At 36.3% G+C, this 23881-nt stretch overlaps 1 protein-coding gene across 1 annotated transcript in view; it reads left to right on the top strand.

Moving 5' to 3' along the window:
• The window catches only part of LOC149577885 (uncharacterized), a 91217-nt gene that overhangs the window by 20542 nt on the left and 46794 nt on the right, over positions 1-23881 (top strand). Inside the window, exons 3-6 of the mRNA XM_089826260.1 lie at positions 3752-3836; positions 3952-4137; positions 4225-4395; positions 4507-4722. Of these exons, the coding sequence (XP_089682386.1) occupies positions 3752-3836; positions 3952-4137; positions 4225-4395; positions 4507-4722 (658 nt within the window). The remainder of the gene's footprint in view (positions 1-3751; positions 3837-3951; positions 4138-4224; positions 4396-4506; positions 4723-23881) is intronic.

Consider the following 23881-nt stretch of genomic DNA (forward strand, 5'->3'; position numbering starts at 1 on the left):
TCATTTCATTAATGCAAGCATAATCTAGTTTTGTTTAATGCAAAATAGAATTAGAGTTTATTTTCAGCAATTGTGAACTAGATTAAATATCATTTATGCAATGTGTGGCAGGATAGATGATTTCATGAACTGTTCTTATGGGGCTATGTTCAGTTCAAGCTAATCAATTAGGAAGTAGCATTTAGAGATAGATTCAGTGTGTCGTTAGAATTACTAGTAATCAAGCTGTAGAGTGATAGTCAAGCTTTACAATTCTGTAGTTAGAAGACCTCATTTATAGCTTCTCATGGAATATGTTCAAAAGATACACAACACTTAAAGCAAAACCCTCCCAAATTGAAAAAAAAACCTTATCACAGACAACTCTAGACACTTCCAGTTTGATATGTGTAAATGAAATGATGTGAGTATTGTGACAACAACAACCTCTTCCATCATCTTTGGCACCATTTCCAGTGATACAAGATCTAGCGACCATAAATTTTGAAGCCTTAGTATTGATAAGAAACTATTTTCTAAATGTTGATGACAAGAGCTAGAGACCCTTTTGGTAGATTTCTCCAGAGACATCGGGAGGATTCATTAGAAGAGTCACAAAACTCAGGAACACAAACTTCAAAATTTGAAGAACAAGAGAAAATAGATGATATAGCTGAAGAACCTAATATGACATTCTTTTATCCCATTTATCTGAAGAAGAGATGATGAGCCTTTTGTGTAAAATATTTCGCTTTCTGTTCTTGCTACCTTTAGAGGAAAGACTTATGAGGACCCTGACCAATTCTTTTTTGAGTTTAATTTACTGTGTCAAACATATGATTATTCCACTATTAATTAGAAGTTGAAGTTATTTCCCTCTACTTTGAAATAACCAGCCTTGCGTTGGTTAATGGGATTAGGTGTAAACACAATTTCAACATGGAACGGGTAAACATCTTGGACAAATACCAAGATTATTATCAGGTAAGAGATAGAAAAGAAGAACTGCTTGCACGAAACAGATGGAAGATGAAAGCTTGGAAGATTATGTTGATAGATTTCAATTGGTCCATAGGAGAGATGTGCCAATGGTTTAGATACTAAGATTGGTAAGGTTATCTTCTTGAGAGATATCAATGATAATTTTGGAGAATCCTTAAACTTAATTGGGAAAGGAGATATCAACAAACTCACCTTTGATGAGATAGCGGAAATTTGTCGGAAGTCCTCAAGTACGAACCATTGCACCAAAATGCCGAGGTGCTAGTGAAGGCTGCCCACCGGGATCATAACATCCCACCACGCTCCGCAGTCCAGACTCTGGGCTGGATGTGTGCCCATATGGTGGGCCCTCCCTTGGCCATATGAGCCCCAGACGAACATTGCAACGCCGGCGTTGCCACCTGCTCTGAGACTCGAACCTAGGTGGAGGCTTTGATACCACATAGTACAAACCATTGCACCAAAACCTCAAGGTGCTAGTGAAGGCCGCCCACCAGTCATGGTATGAACGATTGCACCAAAACCCCGAGGTGCTAGTGAAGGCCGCCTACTAGTCATGGTACGGACCATTGCACCAAAACCCTGAGGTGCTAGTGAAGGCCGCCCACCAAGATCATAACATCCCACCATGCTCCGCAGTCCAGATTTTGGGCTGTATGTGCGCCCATACGGTGGGCCTTCCCTTGGCCGTATGAGCCCTAGACGAACACTGCAATGCTGATGTTGCCACCCATTCTGAGACTTGAACTTGGGTGGAGGCTCTAATACCACATGATAGGAACCATTGCACCAAAACCCCGAGGTGCTAGTGAAGGCCGCCCACCAAGATCATAACATACTCTGGGACTAGAGTTGGAACTATAGGTTCCAGGAGAAATAGAGGTTCCTCTTCTGACATGCCAAAGGAACTACAGGTTCTAGGAGAAATAGAGGTTCATCTCCTGATGTGTCAAAGGTAATGGAAGAGGTTGCAAACCTGAAAACAGATATACTGTTGCATCTTAATACTCAGCCTGATGGAAGATCCACAAAACTCTTGGTTGTTTAATGAACTAAGTGTGGAGTAGAAACATTCATTGAGAGAGTGCCCTTTAAACCATTGCTGACATTTGTGAAATATGTGAAAGGTCACACTCAACAAGCACATACAGTCTTATACCAGAAATAAAGAGTCATCTAAAGAAAGCACTTGTGGTAGAAGAACTATATAGGACAAAGACAACAAAATGCAATATATAATTCATATCAAAGTCAATCTGTGTGCCTCGAGCGAATTGGGCTATGAATACTTGGCCTAATCAAAGTCAATGGACTCCTCCAATGCCAATGTAACCACCTCTTATATCATCGGGAGTGCCAGAGTGGATGGCATGTCAATGGAATCAACCATGGTGATAACCACAGTGGCAACATAATCAAGCACAATATCAACCATGGCAGAATCAAGGAGCCAAGTGCCCTTGGGCATAATTTCCACCACTGTTGACTGGTCCTAATGTAACTAATGACCAAGTTAATCAACCTCAAATACCAGCTCAGCCTGTCCCAAATCCTAAGAATAATTGCCCTCAACAAGCATTTAGTGATGATTCCAATCCTACTGGCTTGAATGCCATTGAAATAAATGATATCCAATAGAGGAATAGATTTTTCCTTCTAATCAGATGTTCAAGACCATTAAGAGGAGAAAGTTGATAAATCTCAGAAAAAAGAGCAAACTATCAATGGACTTGAAATTACTGAAGGGGCATCATATTATGATCTTCATAGAACAAACAAGTCTTGAACACCCCCAAGATAAGTTGGGCAACACTTTATGGGTGGTTTTAGCTCATGGTTTTGTAATACTGTTTGAGGGTTTCATGTATTGTATCTCCTATATATTTGGTGCCTAAGATAGAGGTTGAGTGTAAGTCTTATAGTTGTTTAGTTATCTCTAGATGTTTGGTTGGTGTTACTGTTATGAGGAGCTTGCTCTATAAATATATGGTATCCTATTGTTGATTTTTGAATAATTTATTGTGCGGCTTTTGGAGTGTGAGGTTTTTCTCCCCAAAGGTTTCTCCGCACATAAATAATTGTGCATGTTTATTTCCGTTTAGTTTTGTAGCTGTTGTAGAGATCTAAAAGATTTTGTATAACCCTCTCCAAATTAGTGTAGAAAGTTGTTTTACAACCTTAACTTCCTTAGATACATGCTAAACTGTGCAAATTGGACGAATATGGTTATATAGGGTTCCAGTGATCATGAATAATATTTTCTTGGCATTATAAAAGTTAGTGCTTCAAGTATAGAGACCAGGAGTTTGGGCATCGCTTGTGGTTGAAGATACAAATGATTAGTGTAATTAATTACCTTGTTGAACAATGAAAATGCATTCAAGTTTTACTTGATACACTGATTGCATTTAGGTAGTATTTCAATAAAATTCTTTGACATGCTTGTATATGTTAAAATGCAATTATTTTTTCAGGTGGTTGTATTTATATTTGCAGCTTATTGTTTTTGTTAAGGCGAATGACAAATTCGATAGGTGCTTTTTTAGGATGTTTTTCTCAATCTGTGGTTTATTGTTGTTTTCTTTGCTTGCTAGGTTGTATCTGAGAACATGCAGTGAAAAGACAGATTTTATTTGCTTTATGCTTGAGCTGGGTTTATTATTGCTAGTTTTGGATTTAATTCTGCAGATCAAGTTTGATAAAATGTAGTTGTAGGGATATCAAGAATGTGTTATTGTAATATGCCATTAGGTCATGCTTGATAATGCAGGTTCTCAAGGGATCAGGTTGAGCAACTTGACACAAATAAGCAATGGTCTAGGGCACTTGATGGATCAGATTATGTACCTGGCATGGTAACTTCAAATCTTGTGGATTGGATTTGAGAAGCAAATATGTCAGACTCTAAGCCGTTATTTTAGGAGAGGTTGGATCGTAAAAGCAACTATTTTTTAAATGAATGCATTTCAGGTGGGTCTCAACAACATCAAGGAAACTGATTTTCTCAATGTAACCATTCAATCACTAATGCGGGTTACTCCTCTAAGAAACTTTTTTCTTATTCCTGAAAATTATCAGAACTGCAAGTCACCTCTTGTTCATCGATTTGGAGAATTGGCAAGGAAAATATGGCATACTCGAAATTTCAAGGGACAGGTATTTGGAGTTGATTTACCAAATTACCACATAAAAAACAGCATGGGATATATGAATGATATGATTGTTTTATGGGATTGTTTGCAGGTGAGTCCCCATGAATTTCTACAAGCAGTTATGGTAGCCAGTAAGAAGCGATTCCGCATTGGTCTGCAGTCAGATCCTGTGGAGTTCATATCTTGGCTTTTAAATACCCTTCACTCAGACCTTGGAGGAACAAAGAAATCTGAGAGCAGCATCATTTACAACTGTTTCCAGGTTCTTTACTTAATTAAGCATAGGCCTTAAGTTTCGAAATTTCATAATGTTTAATGAAGAATATTTGTTTATTTTCTTATGCTCATTTGTATGGTATGTTTATTTGAGCAGGGTGAGTTAGAGGTAGTGAAAGAGATTCAAAACAAGAAAGGGAATAAGATGAAAGAAGACATGGAGAAACAACAAAAAGAAACTAGTGTTGAGGATAAAACAGGTCCAGAAAATGTGGTCAGAGAAGTCTGTAGAATGCCTTTCCTTATGCTTGGACTTGATCTGCCTCCTCCTCCTCTTTTTAAAGATGCAATGGAGAAGAATATCATTCCTCAGGTATTGCATAGTTTATGAATCCCGATTTGTTTGCTCAATAGGTACCTATTAAGTATATTGTTTTGTTTTTTCAAATTTCCTCAGCCTTGGGTCTGTTTGTGCCTGTTCATGAGATACTCTTCAGCCTTTTTCTTTTAAGATTTCAGATTAAATTTTAGCATTTGATGCAAATTCTTTTAGTTTTTTACTAATGTATTTGTCCAAGCTTTTGGAAGCCTATTTTTAGATGGGAAGATTCTTATATATTATAGAATAATACTAGTATTCATTATCATTAATGATCAATAATATATTTTTAGTGTAATCTTAGTTAGACTAGATTCCTTCTAATTCCATTGTCAGTGAACAAATGTTTCTTTAGGAAACATTGTCTTTGTAATTGCTAGATGTACATCTTTATTCTTTGAATAATCCAACACAATTACCATTGTAACATGGTATCAGAGCGGGATACCTTTAGATCTACAATTCGTGAGTTTTTCATGTGAGATTTCTCCTTGGTTTTTGTGCTTTTGTTTAACATTGTATTTCTTTGTATCTTTTAAATGTCTGAAAAATACGAAGGGTTTTATAGAATCCTTGTTGCACATTTCTATGCATCGAGCATCTGCAAGACGAGCAGTTTCCTCTTCCAAATTGCAACCTCAGTGTCATGTCTTTCTATGGAGTTCGCTTCTACAGAACTGTTTTTAAGAATCACAGGTTTATTCTAGCATTTTTTGGAGTTGGAATGGATTGTGTCTTGTCTGCTTGTGTCACTAGTTTTTGGCCTGTGACCAAGCTTTTTGGCTTGCATGACCTTATCTATGGTTGTTCTTCTTTGTGTTTTTGTTGTTGTAACTGTGTTTTCCTTGCATCGCAGCCTTGTAGAACATGTGGCACCCTAGACACAAATTTATTCATGTTTTTTTCTAGTCCTTCAAAACAGTGAAAATAGGAAGTTTTTTGTTGTCATTCTTTTTAAAGATTTCTGAGGCTGATCTATATTTGTAGATTTTTTTTTTTATTCAGAGAGGGTTTCAGTTGTGATAGTGGCTAGGGTTTCAAAACCTTTTATTTTCTATGCATTGGAATATGTGCCTCGTGTTTCATGCAATTAACATCCATCATTTTGCTAGTTTTCTATCTCGTGTTTTCCTCATATTTTGTCCCTTGAAAGACATGAAAATGACATCTTTGACCAACATAATTTTTGAAGGCAGTCAAAAGTTCAACAATGACAACTACAACACTTGGAAGTAGCAAATGGTGACTTATTGAGAATCGGTGCCTTGACCAGATTGTTTTGGGCAAGTCTTCTCGTCTTATAATTTCAGGTCAAGATTAGGAAATTGATGAGCAAAATTAGGAAGCTGTGATGCTCATTAAATTGTTGGTCACCAACAATCAACTGTCCCTTATGTACCCTTAGGCAAGACATTGTAGAAACATGGGATCATTTGAAGGACTTATACAAAATGTTCGATAAGAGCCATGTGTTCTTTCTGAAGAACATGGTTTTGTAAATCATGATGGGTGAGAGAATGTCTCTGCAGAATAACCTCACAAAAATCAAGGACACCTATGATTAGTTGGAGGCAATTGTTTGGAAGATGGAGGAAGAAGAAATGGAAGACGACACTTTGAAAAGTCTACTGAAGTCTTACGAGCACTTAATTGAGATGCTCAACATTACCTCAACTAAAGCTGACTTGAAGTTTCTAGATCTTTGCACTAAACTTCTGCAACAAGATTGATGGAGATAACAACTTAGTAGCAACGCTAGTTTGTCCACAAATCAGGCTTTCACAACAACATCCTTTGTTAAGGACAAAGGGAAAAGTCAGTCCCCTCAATAGAATGGCCCCAGTCAATCCTAGGACAACTCCAAGAATAACATTCATCGCAATCATTGCCACAAGTATGGTGACATGGAGAAAGACCATTGACAACACTTGTGGCTTTGAACAAAAGAAGTAAGGATGGGTCTCAGCAGAAGACTGATGTACCTGAGCACATTGAGCAAGAGTCTTCCTTTTATGCTTTTATGGCCAAATGACCAATAGACCACACTAAGTCATTTGTCTGGTACATCAATTTAGGTGCTTCTTCACACTTCACTCATTGTCGAGATTGGTTCAATGACTACACACCATTCATTTATTTAGTTTCTTTTTGGAGGAGAAGAGTATGCTTTTGTCAGAGAGGGCATCACGCAAATTCCACACCATACATTTATTTAGTTTCTTTTTGGAGGAGAAGAGTATGCTTTTGTCAGAGAGGGCATCATGCAAATTCAATTTAGAGGGAGGAATTTATTTTTTCTCAATGTATACTATGTTCTAGACATGGAACTTGACCTTGTCTTTGTTAGTCAGATTATGAGACACTCTCCTTGACTGGATTTGATATTTAGTTTGCACAAATGTAGCATTGTTGATAAGGAGACTCGTATTATAGTTGCTTTGGGTCTTGAGGAACATGGTCTTTACAGACTTGTTGACATTGATAATTCTCAGGAGCATGCTAAGACAACCAAAAGTTATTCAATGATATTTGAACACACACTATCTCTCTCAGCTGGTTTGGGAGTGTTTGGTTGTTGGTTGACATGAGATTCAGACTCAGAATGATGAAGCTTGTGGAACTTATCAGGCTAGAAAGTGCATCAGACTGCATTTTCGGATGCTGATACTTGGTGATCTTTGAAGGTATTGCAATTCGTTCATGCTGATTTTTATGGATAATGAACACTTATTCAGTTTGTCGGTCCAGGTATTTATTGTTATTTATTGATGATTTTAGTCGCAAAATGTGGGTGTATTTTGTTAAACAAAAATTAGAGGTGGTTAGCATGTTTAAAAAATAAGGCCTTAGTAGAAAAAAAATCAGGTCAACAAATAATAACTCACAGGTCAGACAATGGGGGGTAATTTTTCTCTTTTGATTTCTCCAATTTCTGTGCACATCATGGCATCGAGCATTAGCTTACCACATTTTACACCCCTTAGAACGATATTGTTGAGCAGAGAAACCACACAATCACTGTAATGGTGCCTGGTTTATGTTGGAAAATAGAAGAGTTTTTTAAAGATATTTTGGGGAGAATCAATCTCCACTGCTGTACATTGTTTGAACAAGTCTCCTATACTAGCTATTAAGAAGAAAAACCTTGAAGAAGACTGCTGTGGTAGGAAGGCCAAAATCAGTCACCTGAAAGTTTTTGGCTCGAAATTGGATTGTAAGAGCCACAAACTCATGTTCATAGGATACGGTGAAACCCATAGACCATATTGGCTAATTGTTGTAGACTCTAATTGTCTCATATTTAGTTGGGATGTTGTTTTTGATGAAGAACAAGGGTCTTTTCAGCTACCTTCTTTGGTTTTGAGCCCTTAGAATCAGATTTTGATGGCTAGGAATTTAGGTGTTCATCTTCCTCTAGATCCACTTTATGGGAAGGATTCAAATAGCTTTGACTCTCAAGTTGCGGAGTCTCATAGGCATCATATTGCACCACCCAACTTTCCTCGAGAATATTTTTATCCACATCCTGACGAACCTTTTCTAGCCATCCTAGGCCCAGTTGCTCCCAAATCAGATGATGGTGCTTCTATTCTCTGGATAGAGGTACCAACAAACCATGTTTATAGGATACAGTGAACCTCACAAACCATATTGGCTTATTGTTGTAGACTCTAATTGTCTCATATTTAGTCGGGATGTTGTCTTTGATGAAGAACAAGGGTCTTCTAAGCTATCTTCTTCTATTTTGAGCCTTGAGGATCAGCCATTGATGGCTAGGGATATGGGTGTTTGTCTTCCTCTAGATCCACTTAATGGGAAGGATTTAGATGACTATGACTCTCAAGTTATGGAGTCTCTTAGGCATCATATTGCACCACCCAACTTTCCTCCGGAATATTTTTATCCGCATCTTGATGAACTTGTTCTAGCCATCCTAGCTCTAGTTGCTCCTCCTAAATCACATGTTGGCACTTCTACTCTCTGGCCTAAATGATGGGGAAAGCCCATAGGTACTCATGATGATGAGCTCATTGATGGTAGATCAGCTAGACGCTAAGGAAAACAACAAAATAGAGTTAATTTTGCTCTTATGGCTAACATGCGTAGTGTTTATGAGCCTCAAACTAATTTAGAGGCTAAAGGTATACTAAGTGGGAATGAGCTATGGAGGCTGAAAACTACAGTCTTTTGAAAATCAGCACTTGAATCCCCTTCGATCTTCCACCTGGAAGGACATTAGCTACAAATGGGTGTATAAAGTCAACTATATGGCTAATTAAACATTAAGTGTAGATGCTCAAGATATAAATTGTCTAAGCACATAGAATACATGATAATGAACAATGGAGAGTCATATATCGTGTAGATCTCATGAATTAGTGACTACGAACGACTCCATCTCACTTCTTACCAACACAAAAGGCAAAATGTATAGCAATTGTGTGGTATGGTAGTACACATCCTATCATTACATTTAAATTACAAGTATTTAAATAAATCATATATCTACAACATAAAGGCACAACAATTCAAGGAGTCCAATAACATCATCCTTATAATCATGAATCAATAGTCCCCAATAAAAAATAAACCAAATATCATCATAAGGCATCATGTCACATCACTAGAATCAACATACAGATATGATCAAATACAGTAACATAAACTAACCATCTATCACAACTAAGATACTAGCAACCAAAATATCCAATTCAAATAACATCATCCTTATAATCATGAATGAATAGTCCCCAATAAAAAATAAACCAGATATCATCATAAGATATCATGTCACATCACTAGAATCAACATGCAGATATGATCAAATACAGTAATATAAACTAATCATCTATCACAACTATAAGATACTAGCAACCAAAATATATAATTCAAGGAGTCCAATAACATCATCCTGATAATCATGAATCAAAAGGCCCCAATAAAAAATAATCCAGATATCATGACAAGGCATCATGTCACATCACTAGAATTAACATGCGGATATGATCAAATACAATAACATAAACTAACCATCTATCGCAACTAAGATACTAGCAACCAAAATATTGAACAATAATAGATGCTTCTCATCATGCAAATATCGCATATAAAAACCACACGTATCTTGAATAAAAAAAACCATGGAACAAGATGGAAACATAGGAGACACTACATGCCATTAACGTTGACCAAAGTTTTCAGAGTACCTAAAACTTTCCTCTTGTGGTCAAAGACTCATCCTGCATTTGATTTTAGGATATTCTACCTTTGATGTCCAACCAAGAAATGATTAAGTGAGGCCATGGAGGATTTACCTCTACTTCTAACTCCCTGTCTTTGCTGAAAAGGGTTGAGTAAGGTCGTGATGTATGTGCTGTGTAACGTCCCTTCCAAAACAAAATTTAATAATAATAGAAGAATATAATTAATATAATATAATATGAATACGATAATATTATAACATAATTTGTTTATAAATATAATATTTTAAATAAAAATAATAAATAATAAATAATGATGAAATAACCCATAATAGCATGTTGACATAGAAACAATACTTAGAATCATAAATCAACATTATACTTATATTAACAATGATATATCTATTGAACATGGTTAGAAGTCGTCCACACCATAACATCATCAACCAAAGCTCGGTTAGGATACTAATGCCTTAATTGAACAAAGGAAGGTGATCTTGATTGCAGTGGAATTTCCATTGCATAGACAATAACAACAAGAAGACCAATGGGAATGATATAGCTTCAACACTTCCATTTCTCATGTGAACTACTTGTTGCAATTGACTGTAAGTGATTGCTATGTTAAATAACAACTATATAAGTTGTTCAGAATTAAAGTAATTTGATGGAAGCTACGCTACTCATGAAGAGTCTGTGGTTATGTATGATCCTTAGGCTGGGGTCCCATGGAAATGCCACATTGGCTTCCAAACGCATTCAAGAGCCTGCAGATAGCTTCTAGCCAGCATCTGCAAGGCTTTTGGATACGTCCTGCATACATCCGCATCTAATGCGAAAGCCTCTGCCTTTTGATACGAATCGGTATCCTAGTTTTTTTTCACTTTTCTGGCTGTTGGGCTCGTGGATGCTCTCGGATGTGTCCGGAAGCCCCTATAGATATTGGCCGGTGACCAGCCACAAGCTCTCTGGCTTCCAGATGCATTTGGGAGCCAGCTGCAGGCTCCCAAATGTGTCTGGAAGCCAGTCTAGCTTCTAGACCCATTCGAGAGCTTGTGGCTGGCTTCTGGACAACATCCGTAGGGCTTCCAAAAGCATCCCGCATCCGATGCGGAAGCCTTTGCCTTTTGATACGGATCGGTATCCTAAAATAATAACATGGCAATAGGGAGTGCCATCTGTTAATGATTGTAGCTTTGATTGGATGATTCCAATCGATGAAATCAAATGTTTGAATGGCTTATCAACCTTAAATTTTTGATATCTATCCTTCACTATTATTATCATGGAGCACTATTATTATTATTGATAATAAGTAGGTATGTATGTATGGATGGATGGATGTATGCATGATGGATGGATGGTTGTATGAATGTATGTTATCTAGATGATATATATATATTATTATCATATATTATAATCATGATAATACATTGAGCAAATATCATTTGACATGTATGTTAAATCAATAACTAATGTGAGTTAAGATATTGAAAAGAGACACATCTCTACGAGAGACAAGCCTCCTTGTATCATATGCATATTCGTTGAAAGAGTAACTTGAAACATAGTAAAATCAATAAGAGTTACTACAAGTTACAACAGAGATATACCATCTCAAGTGGAAAGCATAATATTATGCATCTAGGAGAGAGAAATTAAAATTAAAATTAAAATTTGTTAAATCTAAATCTGATCAATATTTTATGTTTAACATAACATTAGAGCTAGGTCTCAAATTTCTTCAATTCTGAAACGTTGCCAGATTTATTACAACAATAATATATTATTTATCTCATACATGGCATGACAATCATTCTATGAATAATTGGAGGAAGTAACTGATTTGTTGTGGGTAATAAAAATTATAATTCATGTCTGTGGCACTCCTGTGATATTGATAAGCAAACATGATATCATAGTACTGCCCTCTAAAGATCGAACAATGGTCTTTGAAGTAATGTGATGCTTTGATATTCTACAATTGTCATCAACAATCCATCCATAGGGTATTCTCAAGTAATAAACACAAGATTTGGATACATATGATTGAGAGTTTGTAGAGCAACATATATATATATATATATATATATATATAAGAAAATTATATGCAATTGTGAGGCAAACTAGAAGATTCACACAACACGTGTCACCTTATTTGCATCATTTCCTGGTAGAGGAGGCCTTGTTGGTGACATGTTGATTTTTTCAGAGTAGTCATCATCTGGCCATGCCTTGCCAAGGGTGAAGAGTGGGGGTGAGTGCTTGAAAAGCATGTGACCTAGCTGTTGTGGTGCTATGTGTATATCAATATCAATACTCTTAAAAGACTCAACCCATGGGGTGGGAGGTTGGATTTATCCAACTAGCTTTATGTGTACGCTTTGTGTGTCATCCTCTATGCTTGGTTCACAACACCTTCTATGCAAGTCACAGTTCGGATCATGGCAGGAGGACAATACATTCAAATAATCACCTTGGTATCTTAAGTTTGGAAACATTGAAGGAGCGCTGTGAGAAGATTGTGTCTGTGATAGTCAATGAGGAAGGAACTGTGGATAAGCAATTGGTGGCAAATAACTCTCTCTAAAATACACTTTCTTAAAGGAATAGGAGTGGTACCTTCCGAGCGTTTGACAAGCAATAACAAAAATTGTATAGACAAAACACATTCAAATATGTATAGCCAGAACACATTTAAATGCAGCAGGAAAGATGATTTAAAATGTTGCATAAAATGCAAATTTATCATCACAAATAATAGACACCTAGCATGGAAATACAATTTCAGCATCTGTATCATTTTGAGCAATGCCTCTGTAGTGGGCTTAGAAATATATTTTTTCTATATTGCGGGAGATATATGCCCCAACCTTATTATTATATCGGGCTCTTACAATTTTAATTTGGGCACACATTTAATATGCATCAAGAAAAATATTAAGTGAATATTATTAAGCATATCAATATATATCAAAATGTTCAAGGGAGATGATTGATGTTCGTCTATGTTGGGAGAGCAATGAGATTTCATGTGTTTAATGGAATTTTGAAAATTTAACTTGGTATTCAAGACTAGTAATCTCGTATACTATTACTATTCGTATATATCATTTGGCCCTTACCATTATTGAAAAGATCCTTGTCTATATAGATAAGATTAGTATAAACTCGAAGCACTTCACAAAATGGTGGCGAGATTGAAGATAGTTGTGACCACCATGATTGCAAAAGTTCATAGAGAATCAATCAATCTATTGGCATGAATCTTATTGGAAATTCTTAGTTATGTTTGAACTGCATCTATTGTTAGAATAAGACGGCATGATATATTTCATTTACTCGAGAGAACTTGAGTTGATTCCTTATTTTATGGGCCTTATTGATCCTTCAATGTTTTGTGCTATCCATCCAAAATCAAGGGTTGGCGCAATTGAAGTTGGGCAATGTATATTTGCACCTTGGTCATGTTTTGGTGTTGACAAAATGGTGTAGCTATTGCAAAGACCTGTGCAAAGGGGAAGATTTCATTGTTTACGGATTGTGATTATAGAGATTTTACCTTTTGAGAGATTGGAGTTCTATGAATATCCTTCCCAAAGGATCGTCTTTTGGGTTTGATATCCTTAGCACAAACAACTTTTGTCATTCTCTCTTGATCTACCACATTTGCAATAATAAGCTTTAAGCTTTCAACAAATCCTTTCTCAACTCCTTGTTAGTTAACAAAGTAGAGAATACTAATTTGTGGCCTACTCTATCTTTGGAAGAATTTAAAGTGATCAAAGAGAATCTATGATTATTTAAATGATATAGTTGGCAGACTATATACTCTAGCAAATATAATTATATAGACAAGGATCATGATTAAAAACTATTCAGTTTTCTACGAAGAAGACCGCTTAGAAGGATTACTCTCATCACTTATGAAGAGTTACATTTAAAAGGGGAGATGTCTCTCAAACAAATTTGAGATTGTGTTTACTTCACAAATGAAGGATTTTAGAAACCTTCGTAATGATAGATGGGACAAATGCGTATATGGAGGTGTTTTCTGATTTCACATATGGAAGGTCTATTGCTTCACGAATGCAGTCTGAAACAATATTTTTGCTTTGAATCTCGATTTGAAATACATGACCTTCAATGGAGCACTTGCATCAAGGATGTTGATGTGCATTTACTTCAAAATAATTAGATAAGTATTTTATTATCTTGAGTATTACGTTTATTTTCTCATTGTAGTCTCTCTCTTATATATATATACACAGTAAGAGCTATTTGCCTTGATCTCCTTTGTCTATAGAGATGTTCTTGTAGGAAAAGAAGAATGGTACTTTAGGCATGCTACCAAAATATTGTGTAGGACTTAGGCTTATGATAGTAGCTTCAAAGTGGTTTTGGATCGAGGATTCCTAGTCATATGTTGATCATGCTAGATAAGTTGAGGTTATTGGAGCAAGATATCTTCTATGAGTGGAATTCTGAGTATGCTTCTATAACAAGAGGGCGTATGGCATTTCATTAGAGGAAGCCTTGGACAAAGATGTCAGTAGGTTAATGCTTGTACTTGAAGCTTTAGAAAGGAACCACATCATCTTGAATGCTTGGCATTGCCTAGGTTGAGGATAAACCCACAGTTTAGTACATTCACTTGTGTTACTATGAATCAAGGTATGCTTTTGTGATAGAGGGAACAAATAGAGAATATGCTTCAGTTGACTTTTGAGGATCTTGGTCATATTTATTTAGAGGGAGTAGACCATGTCCAGATGGATTCTCTAGTGATCAGGGAATCGTAGCAATCAAAGGACTATGATTCATGAGATAAGTTCCATGTGTGTAGACTAAAAAGCCTTTATGCAAATGCTTAAACTATAGATGGATACTTGGAATGCTATCACTGAAGACCTAACAACCAATATTTTATCTAAGCCTTTTGCCAAAGTTTAGTTTGTACATTATTGAAGACAAGCTTGGAGTTATGGATTGAACCCCTACCCGAGAGGGAGACTTAGCATCATTGATTACCTGAGATCAAAGTAACGCGACTTGGACCCAACTCACAGTTGGCAAGGGTAACTTGACTCGTAACTTGGCTTGGACTCGCTAGTGACTTGGCAACAAAATAACGTGACTCGGACCCGGCTCGGACTCGGCAAGGATAACTTGACTCGTGACCTGGCTCGAACTCGCCAGTGACTAGATAAACTGAAAAAACCTCAAAATTTTGAGATCTTTTAGGATTTAAAGAACATTCCATGCTTCCATTATTGAATAAAGCTTAAATACACAATAACATCATGAAATAGAAGGTAATTTGATCACAATGCACATACTCAAACATACATCAATTACATAAGTACAAAGATAAATTGCTAAATACTAAAATTTAAATAGTAGCTGAAGGAAATAGAAAAGTAAAACATAGAATCATAGATATATAAAATGATAAATCCATAAAACCCATCAAAATGTATATCAAATCCATGAAATCCAACACATCAATAGTCATCATCAAATGTTCCAAATTCCAATCATATGTTAAGTTGAACAAAAAGTTAAAACAAGACTATAGCTATGGCTCCTAGTCCTCATGCTCATGCTCATCCTCATCCTCATCCCCAACCTCAACCTCAGGCTTAGTATAATCTATAAAATGCCTCTTAGTAAGGCATAAGGTAGGTCCTAGATGACTGATTAGCCATAGCATCAGCTTGTGAGGTGCCTCTAGGATCAACTGTAATCTCTGCAGTGCCTGTGAGGTGTCACTAGGAACAACTCTAGCTCTCTAGTCCTTTGCTGCCATAGCCACGGCCTCAGCCTCTTTGTCTGCCTCGTCAACCCACAAAGACAAGATCCTAGGTCCTCATTATCAAAGACAAGATCAATAGCCTCAGTGATCCACTCAGCCTCTGGATCAACCTCCTCTAGAGTAATTGGATTGGTGTCACCATCCAAAATCTCTCCGGTCCTAATGCGCAGGTTGTAATGCACAAAGACTAGCTTATTCATTTTCTCCATAGACAACATGTTACGCCTCTTCGAGTGGATGTGCTCGAACATGCTCCAGTTGCACTCACATCCAGAAGCGCTACTTAGCTGGCTCATTATGTGGATAACAATTTGTTGAAGGTTTTTGGTTGAAGGCCCAAACATTTGCCACCATCTATCTGAATTTTGAAAAAAGGAAAAGAAAAAAATATTAGTCTCATTTCAAAATTTGAACTTTAAAGCTAGAAATTTAGAAACTAGATTGTATAAGGCTTAAGTTGCAATTTTTACCTGACCGCAATTTTGTACGACCTTCTTTGCAAATTTGATTTGAAAAAATGGGCCCTATTGCATTATTATAGGCATCCATCTCAAGCAATATATCTGTGGCATTAGTGGTCATCTTCGATATCACAACACATAGGCCACTAAGAACCTCCTCATCTGCCTTGAAATCTTCTCAGAAACGGTATGCGGAATTGAGGTATAGGCCCTTGCATGGATGGGTTTATGAAGTTGATTTTGCCATCTCTTATCAATTATGTCTCAAATAGGGTCATACTTGTCCTCAACTCCTACATATTTGGCCCTGATAGCTTCCTTGGCCCTATCCATGCCCTCATATATGTAACCCATAGCGGGCTTCTCCCCATTAGCAACTCGTAGAGGGCTACAAGGGGCTCAGTGATCTACAAAACAATTAAACAAAAAAAAAAATGGTGAATAATGGAACTTTGCAAAGTAGCACAATGAAAATAAAACAAAAATATGTATGAGATACATTAATTTATAAAATTTTAAGACTTAAGCTTTTAAAATTTAAATTACCTCCACAGTCTCATTACATGGCTCCCATAAACCTTCTTCATCATAAATGCATTTTGTTGCATCTATCCCTACAGGGGTGGTGGCAAAGGAGGAGGAACTCCATCGTGGACCAACAGACATGCACCTCAAAGCTAACCTTGAACTCAACAAGCATTTTAGTGTGATAAGAGGCAAATCTTGTGATATCAGGACGAGCCAACTCCTTTCCCTTCGTGTATTCCCTCATAATGTTGAGGACCAAGGTATGATTATAGATGAACTTGCAAAGATTTTTGGCCTTAGCAACACATGATTTCACCCCTTCAAGCTTGCCAATATCCTCTAACATGAGGTCGAGGCAATAGGCCGCACATGGAGTCCAAAAGATTCTTGGGTGCCTCTCTATCAAAAGTTTTCCTGCAGCAATTTTAAATTAGTTAGTAAACAATTGAAAATTTAGATGTGTTAAAAAACTTAAATATTCAAAATTTAATGAAAAACTAAAATAATTTTTTTAGAACTTAGAAGTCAAAATTTTACCTGCAGCAACATAATTAGCTACATTATCAGTCACCACTTGTACAACATTCTCTTCCCCCACCTCCCTTATGACCTCCTCAATAGCCTCACATAAGAATTTTGTATTTTTGACATGTGAGGAAGCATTTATAGATTTCAAAAACTTGGTGGATCCTGAAAGTGAAAATTAAACAAAATAATTATCATTGAATAGTCAATAAAACAAAATTTTAGTTATTCAATCATACATTAAATTTTAGACTTCGAGAAGTAGAGGATGATGAATTACCTTTGCTAGAAACAAGAAAATTGAAGAGAGCCCTATTCCTCCTATTTGTCCATCCATTCGTCATAATGGTATACCCCCTTTGGCTCCAAATCTTTCTATGGTCCTCCAACTCAAGTTTCATCTCCTCAACCATTTCTAGTAAGAGGGGGCCACTCAACTCATCTTCAGTGGGGGCTTTAAACCCCGCACCACAGATGGAAACCGCATCAATCATCCCCTGCCAATAAGGAGTCCTGTTATATTTATAAAACCATTTTAACTAGCATATTTCAACATCAATTTAAAATTATAAAATTTTATATTAAAAATTGAATTTAAAACTTAAAATGTAAAACAATCAAATGTAAATGAAGTTGAACTTTGAAGTACCTAGCTGCTATAAATGGAATGTTGCAGAAATACCAAAACTTGCAAATTGCTCTTCTTCCAGCTCCACGGATCTCCCTATTCCAGACCAAGCTCTCAGGTGAGGGTTGTGCACTAGGAGTGGAACTTGGTACAAAAAAATTGTCCAATCTAGATTTTCTGACTCTAGGACTAAAGGTAATGCCAGTACTACTAGTAGGGGCAATGCCACTAGCAGTGCAAGGAATAGATGTAGAAGAAGTACAACTAGCAGAAGCACTAGGACGATAGGGGGGAAGGGAAACACCTTCTCCAACACAACCTATTGAACCTAGGGGTGTAAAACTACATATAGAAGTAGTGCCAGATGAGCATGGAAGGGAATTGGAACCAATCTGAGCTAACTCTGCTAATTATTTTTGTTTTAATTCCTTTTCGTGTTCATATTTTTCTAAGGCAACATAACAAAAATGTTTAGCCTCAGGAGTTGCACTTTTACAAGGCTCAACATTATGACCACGTATGCCAACAATATGGTATATCAATCTATTTATCCCCCCACTATTAACGACCTTACAAAATAGGCATTTTGTTTGAGTTTTACCTCTACTTGAAAATTCTATGGTGTACTTCTAACACTCATCTTTTTTATTGCCTTTAGAGAGCTTGGTTTTTTTAGCTAGAGGAGCCATTATGAGTAAGGAAAAATGTAAAGGTTGCTGCAATAAGACACTTTAGACCAAATATTAAAATTTAAACATTGTATTTTTTGAAGCTCTAAAGTAAAACAAAATCCATTAACATACAAAATTTTTTTATCCACAAAACCCATAAGCATAGAGAAAAAAACCATCAAAATCCAAAAAATAAACACTGACCTCTTTGAAATGAGTTGAGAAGTGTTGAGAAGAGCTCCTATAAACTCCTTGATGATCTAAATGCAAGCATTTAGTTGCTCCAATGTCACAAATGCAAGCTTTTCTTGTCTTCCTTTCAGCTGGTTGCAAAACAATGACACTCTATTTCTCTTCTTCCTCTTTCTCTTTCTTTTTCTCACAATAGTGTTATGAAAGCCCTTTTAGGGTCTCAATGATAAAAAAGAACCAAAAAATATATTAAAAAAAAACATTTTTTAATGTTTTAACTCAATCGAACTTTGACTATCGCGACCGGGTCATGACTGTCATGACTCGCGAGTTAGGTGAGTCACCCTCCTTGACCCGTTGAGCTCGGCTCACGGGTCATTTTGACTTGCCAAGCCATGCTTGACTCACTGACCTGAGAGACTCGCCCGACTCGCGGTGAGTCCCATTACTCTGCTCGGCCGTGACTTATCAAAGTGAAAAAACCTCGAAATTTTAAGATTTAAAGAACATTCCATGCACTCATTATTGAATAAGGTTTAAAGACACAATAACATCATGAAATAGAAGGTAATTTGATCACAATGCACATACTTAAAAGTTGAACATACATCGATTACATAAGTACAAACTACAAAGGTAAATTGCTAAATACTAAATAGTAGTTGAAGGAAATAGAAAAGTAAAACATAGATATATAAAATGATAAATTCATGAAACCCACCAAAATGTATATCAAATCCATGAAATCCAACACATTAATAGTCATCATCAAATGTTCCAAATTTCGATCATATGTTAAACAAAAAGTTAAAACAAGACTATAGCTACGGCTCCTAGTCCTCATCCTCATCCTCATCGTCATCCCCAACCTCAACCTTAGGCTCAGTATAATCTATAAAATGCCTCTTAGTAAGGCGTCTAAGGTAGGTCCTAGATGACTGATTAGCCATAGCATTAGCCTGTGAGGTGCCTCTAGGATCAACTGTAGTCTCTAGCGTTGCTAGTGCCTGTGAGGTGCCAGTAGGAGCAACTGTAGCTCTCTAGTCCTCTGTTGCCATAGGCATGGCCTCAACTTCTCTGTCTGCCTCGTCAACCCACTCTAGGTCCTCATCATCAAAGACAAGATCAGTAGCCTTAGTGATCCACTCAGACTCTGAATCAACCTCCTCTAGAGTAATCAGAGAGGTGTCACTATCCAAAATCTCCTTGGTCCTAATGCGCAGGTTGTAATGCACAAAGACTAGCTTATTCATTTTCCCCACAGACAACCTGTTACGCCTTTTTGAGTGGATGTGCCCGAACATGCTCCAGTTGTGCTCACATCCAGAAGCGCTATTTGGATAGCTCATTATGCGGATGGCGATTTGTTGAAGGTTTTTGGTTGAAGGCCCAAACATTTGCCACCATTTATTTGAATTTTGAAAAAAGAAAAAGAAAAAAAATATTAGTCTCATTTCAAAATTTGAACTTTAAAGCTAGAAATTTAGAAATTGGATTGTACAAGGCTTAAGCTGCAATTTTTACTTGGGTGCAATTTTGTACGACCTTTGCAAATTTGACTTGAAAAAATTGGCGATGTTACATTATTATAGACATCCATCTCAAGCAATATATCTATGGCATTAGTGGTCATCTTCAATATCACAGTGTATAGGCCACTAAGAACCTCCTCATCTGCCTTGAAATCTTTACGGAAACGGTATGCCGAATTGAGGTAATAGGCTGCTACATGGATGGGTTTATGAAGCTAATTTTGCCATCTCCTATCAATTATGTCCTAAATAGGGCCATACTTGTCCTCAACTCCTACATATTTGGCCTTAATAGCCTCCTTGGCCCTATCCATGCCCTCATATATGTAGCCCATAGCAGGCTTCTCCCCATCAGCAACTCGTAGGAGGGCTACAAGGGGCTCAGTGATCTACAAAACAATTAAACAAAAAAATAATTTAGTGAATGATGAAACTTTGCGAAGTTGCACAATGAAAATAAAACACAAAGTTATGTATGAGATAAATTAATTTACAAAAAATTAAGATTTAAACTTTTAAAATTTAAATTATTTTAACAATAAAATTTATCCCCCCACTATTAATGACCTTACAAAATAGACATTTTGTTTGAGTTCTACCTCTACCCGGAAAGTCTGGTGTACTTCCAACACTCATCTTTTTTATTGCCTTTAGAAAGCTTGGGCTTTTTTAGCTAGAGGAGCCATTATGAGTAAGGAAAATGTCAAGGTTGCTACAATACGACATGTTACACCAAAATATTACCATTTAAGCATCTAAAGTAAAACAAAACCCATAAACATACAAAAAAATTCATCCAAAAAACCCATAAGCATAGAGAAAAAATCATCAAAATGTAAAAAATCAGCTCTTACCTCTTTGAAATGAGTTGGAAGTGTTGAGAAGAGCTCCTATAACTCCTTGATCATCTAAATGCAAGCATATAGTTGCTCTAGTGTCACAAATGCAAGCTTTTTTCCTCTTCCTTTCAACTGGTTGCAAAACAATGGCATTCTATTTCTCTTCTTCCTCCCTCTCTCTTTCTTTTTCTCACAATAGAGTGTTATGAAAGCCCTTTTAAGGTCTTGAGGATAAAAAATAACAAGAAAAATATTAAAAAACAAGCAAATTTTATTGTTTTTAACTCTGTCGGACGTTGACTGCCACGACCGGGTCACGATTATCGTGACCCGTGAGTCACGTGAGTCAGGCGAGTCACCCTTCCTGACCCGCTGAGCCCAAGTCACAGGTCATTTTGACCCGGCAAGCCCTTCCTGACTCGTTGACTTTGGAGACTCACCTGACTCGCGGCGAGTCTCGTTACTCTTCCAGAGATGTACTTTAATGCATACTTTTGTGTGAGAGAGAAGTTTGAGGTGAAAACCCTTGCTCCACGCTATGGGAATAGTCATGGTGGATCCACCCTCTAATATGGTTCATGGTGGATGTCATGTGAGTTATTACATGATCTTGTGAAAACGGCTTTAGAGGTGACGATATCTCAATGAAGTTTACTTGGGGTTACTATGGTAAGGTGACGACTTTAACATAGTTTAACCTACTATCATGTTGGATATCATATGGTTGGTATCCGATAACATGTCATTATAGTTCATATCTCTCACATAATATTAATTGAGTATTGTTGTGATATCCCCATTTTTATAATCATCAAATAATAAGAATATATTAATAAACAAAATAATGATAAACATAATTTATTATATTATGAATATAATAATAAAATAAGGAAGAAAATAATATAAAATAAATAATAAATGTTAAAATAAATATGTTCATTAATGTTTTGGATAAATGTCAAATAACAAAACAATAATAATACACTCAAAGCTCCAACTCGGAGACCTTCAAAGAAGGATAAAGGATGGTCAAAGGAAGAAGATCAATGAATGGTCTCATCCACTTACAATGACAACCATTGACATTATCAGATCGATAGTTTGAGAAAATATAAAGAATCTACCATAATTCGGCAACCAATATATTTCACAATGATGAAAAAGTGGCAATTGCTTACTCAAGTGGTGATATATTTATTAGTTAAGGGATACCATAGAAGTAACCATTATCATTGAGGAAGCAATGAGAATAACTAGTTTATGTATTCGCTAACAGACTATAGACTCGACACCTAATCCTCTCAATACATAGTTGGTGATATCAAAATGATGAGACAAATGCCATTAAGGTTAGTTGATATACGATTAGTATATGTGAAAAGATATGGTTTATATTATTGAATGGGCATGCCTCTTGTATAATTGAGTATGTAAGAGATTTCTATTTGATTTGCATGACACTGGAGGGGGGGAATTTGTAACAAACGAATTTTCTTAACCAATTTTGAACTCCTAATAATCTGTTAAATAAGTAATTGATTCCATTTCACAAGACGATAACTTCTATTGACCGAATATAACTATGATAAAAGTAACTGTTTCTAGTCTAACTGTATTTCATTTTCAATTGATATAATGAGAACAAAAGGAAATAATAAATTTATATACATTGCTATCAATTTAACCATTTCTAACTAATAACATATTCAACAATAAAGTAATGACTAACTTTCTTAACTGAATTATATCAACTAAAATATTTATTCAATGTAAATATTAGTATTTACTTTATCTAGAAAACCAAAGTGTCTAATTATTCTTCTAAGGTTAAAAGTAAAAGTGTAAAAGAAACATACAGTAATAATGGAAGAATCCCGTTATCTTGTTGTTCAAGCCTCGACATTCGACATTGGTGAGAGGAGAAGCATTGACATAGGCTTAACCTCCCAACCTCGGACCATACTTATCCTCAAACATCCTAACTTATTAGAATGGCCCTCCCTACCTCGATATTGGGCTTGGGATGTTCTTCAGTCCAGCCATCCGAGTTACCAGGTGGTTGAGTGCCCCATCAATTATACCTATATAACTGACATCTACGGACAAACAAGAGATCTCAAGATTGACACATATGCCTGAAACTACCTTGGCCAAGGATTTTAGTTACTCAACTTGACAACAAATTCCATTATTGGGACATGCATGAGCTATTAATTATTCAATATTCAAATCTTATTTCATTATTGATTTTTGTAGGTTAATTCCACCTCTTCACCATTCTGTGGCTTCTATGCCTAGGTGAATCCTAGGTGTCTGAAATATTATGATCACCATATTATTATATACACCTCTTCACCATTCCATGGCTTCTTTGCCGGTGAATTCCTCAGTGTCCCTAAGATTATGAGCATTCTGATATTATCTACGCCTCTTCATCAATTCTATGGCATCTTGTCGGTGAATTCCTCAATGTTTCAAGTATTTTGAATTTGTTCGGAAAAATTGTGATAGCATGTGCATTGTTGTTGATTCACACATCAATCAAGTTTCCTACAGCTATTATTGAAATCATAAATGTTGTATTCACAAGGATATTCAATGAAGATCTTCAAGGTTCTCAATGTAATGCAGGGGACCAACATCAAAATACCGTAAACTTATCTGAGTCAGCTAAGGATGGATACTCAAATCCGATTAGAATGGAGTTATGCCCTTTAAAACATATTTGTTTTAATCTCAGCCTATCATTTTATATTGACTG

The sequence above is a fragment of the Cupressus sempervirens genome, chromosome 1 (genome assembly GCF_028749045.1).
Source record: "Cupressus sempervirens isolate cs-2001-9-10 chromosome 1, ASM2874904v1, whole genome shotgun sequence".
NCBI lineage: Eukaryota > Viridiplantae > Streptophyta > Pinopsida > Cupressales > Cupressaceae > Cupressus > Cupressus sempervirens.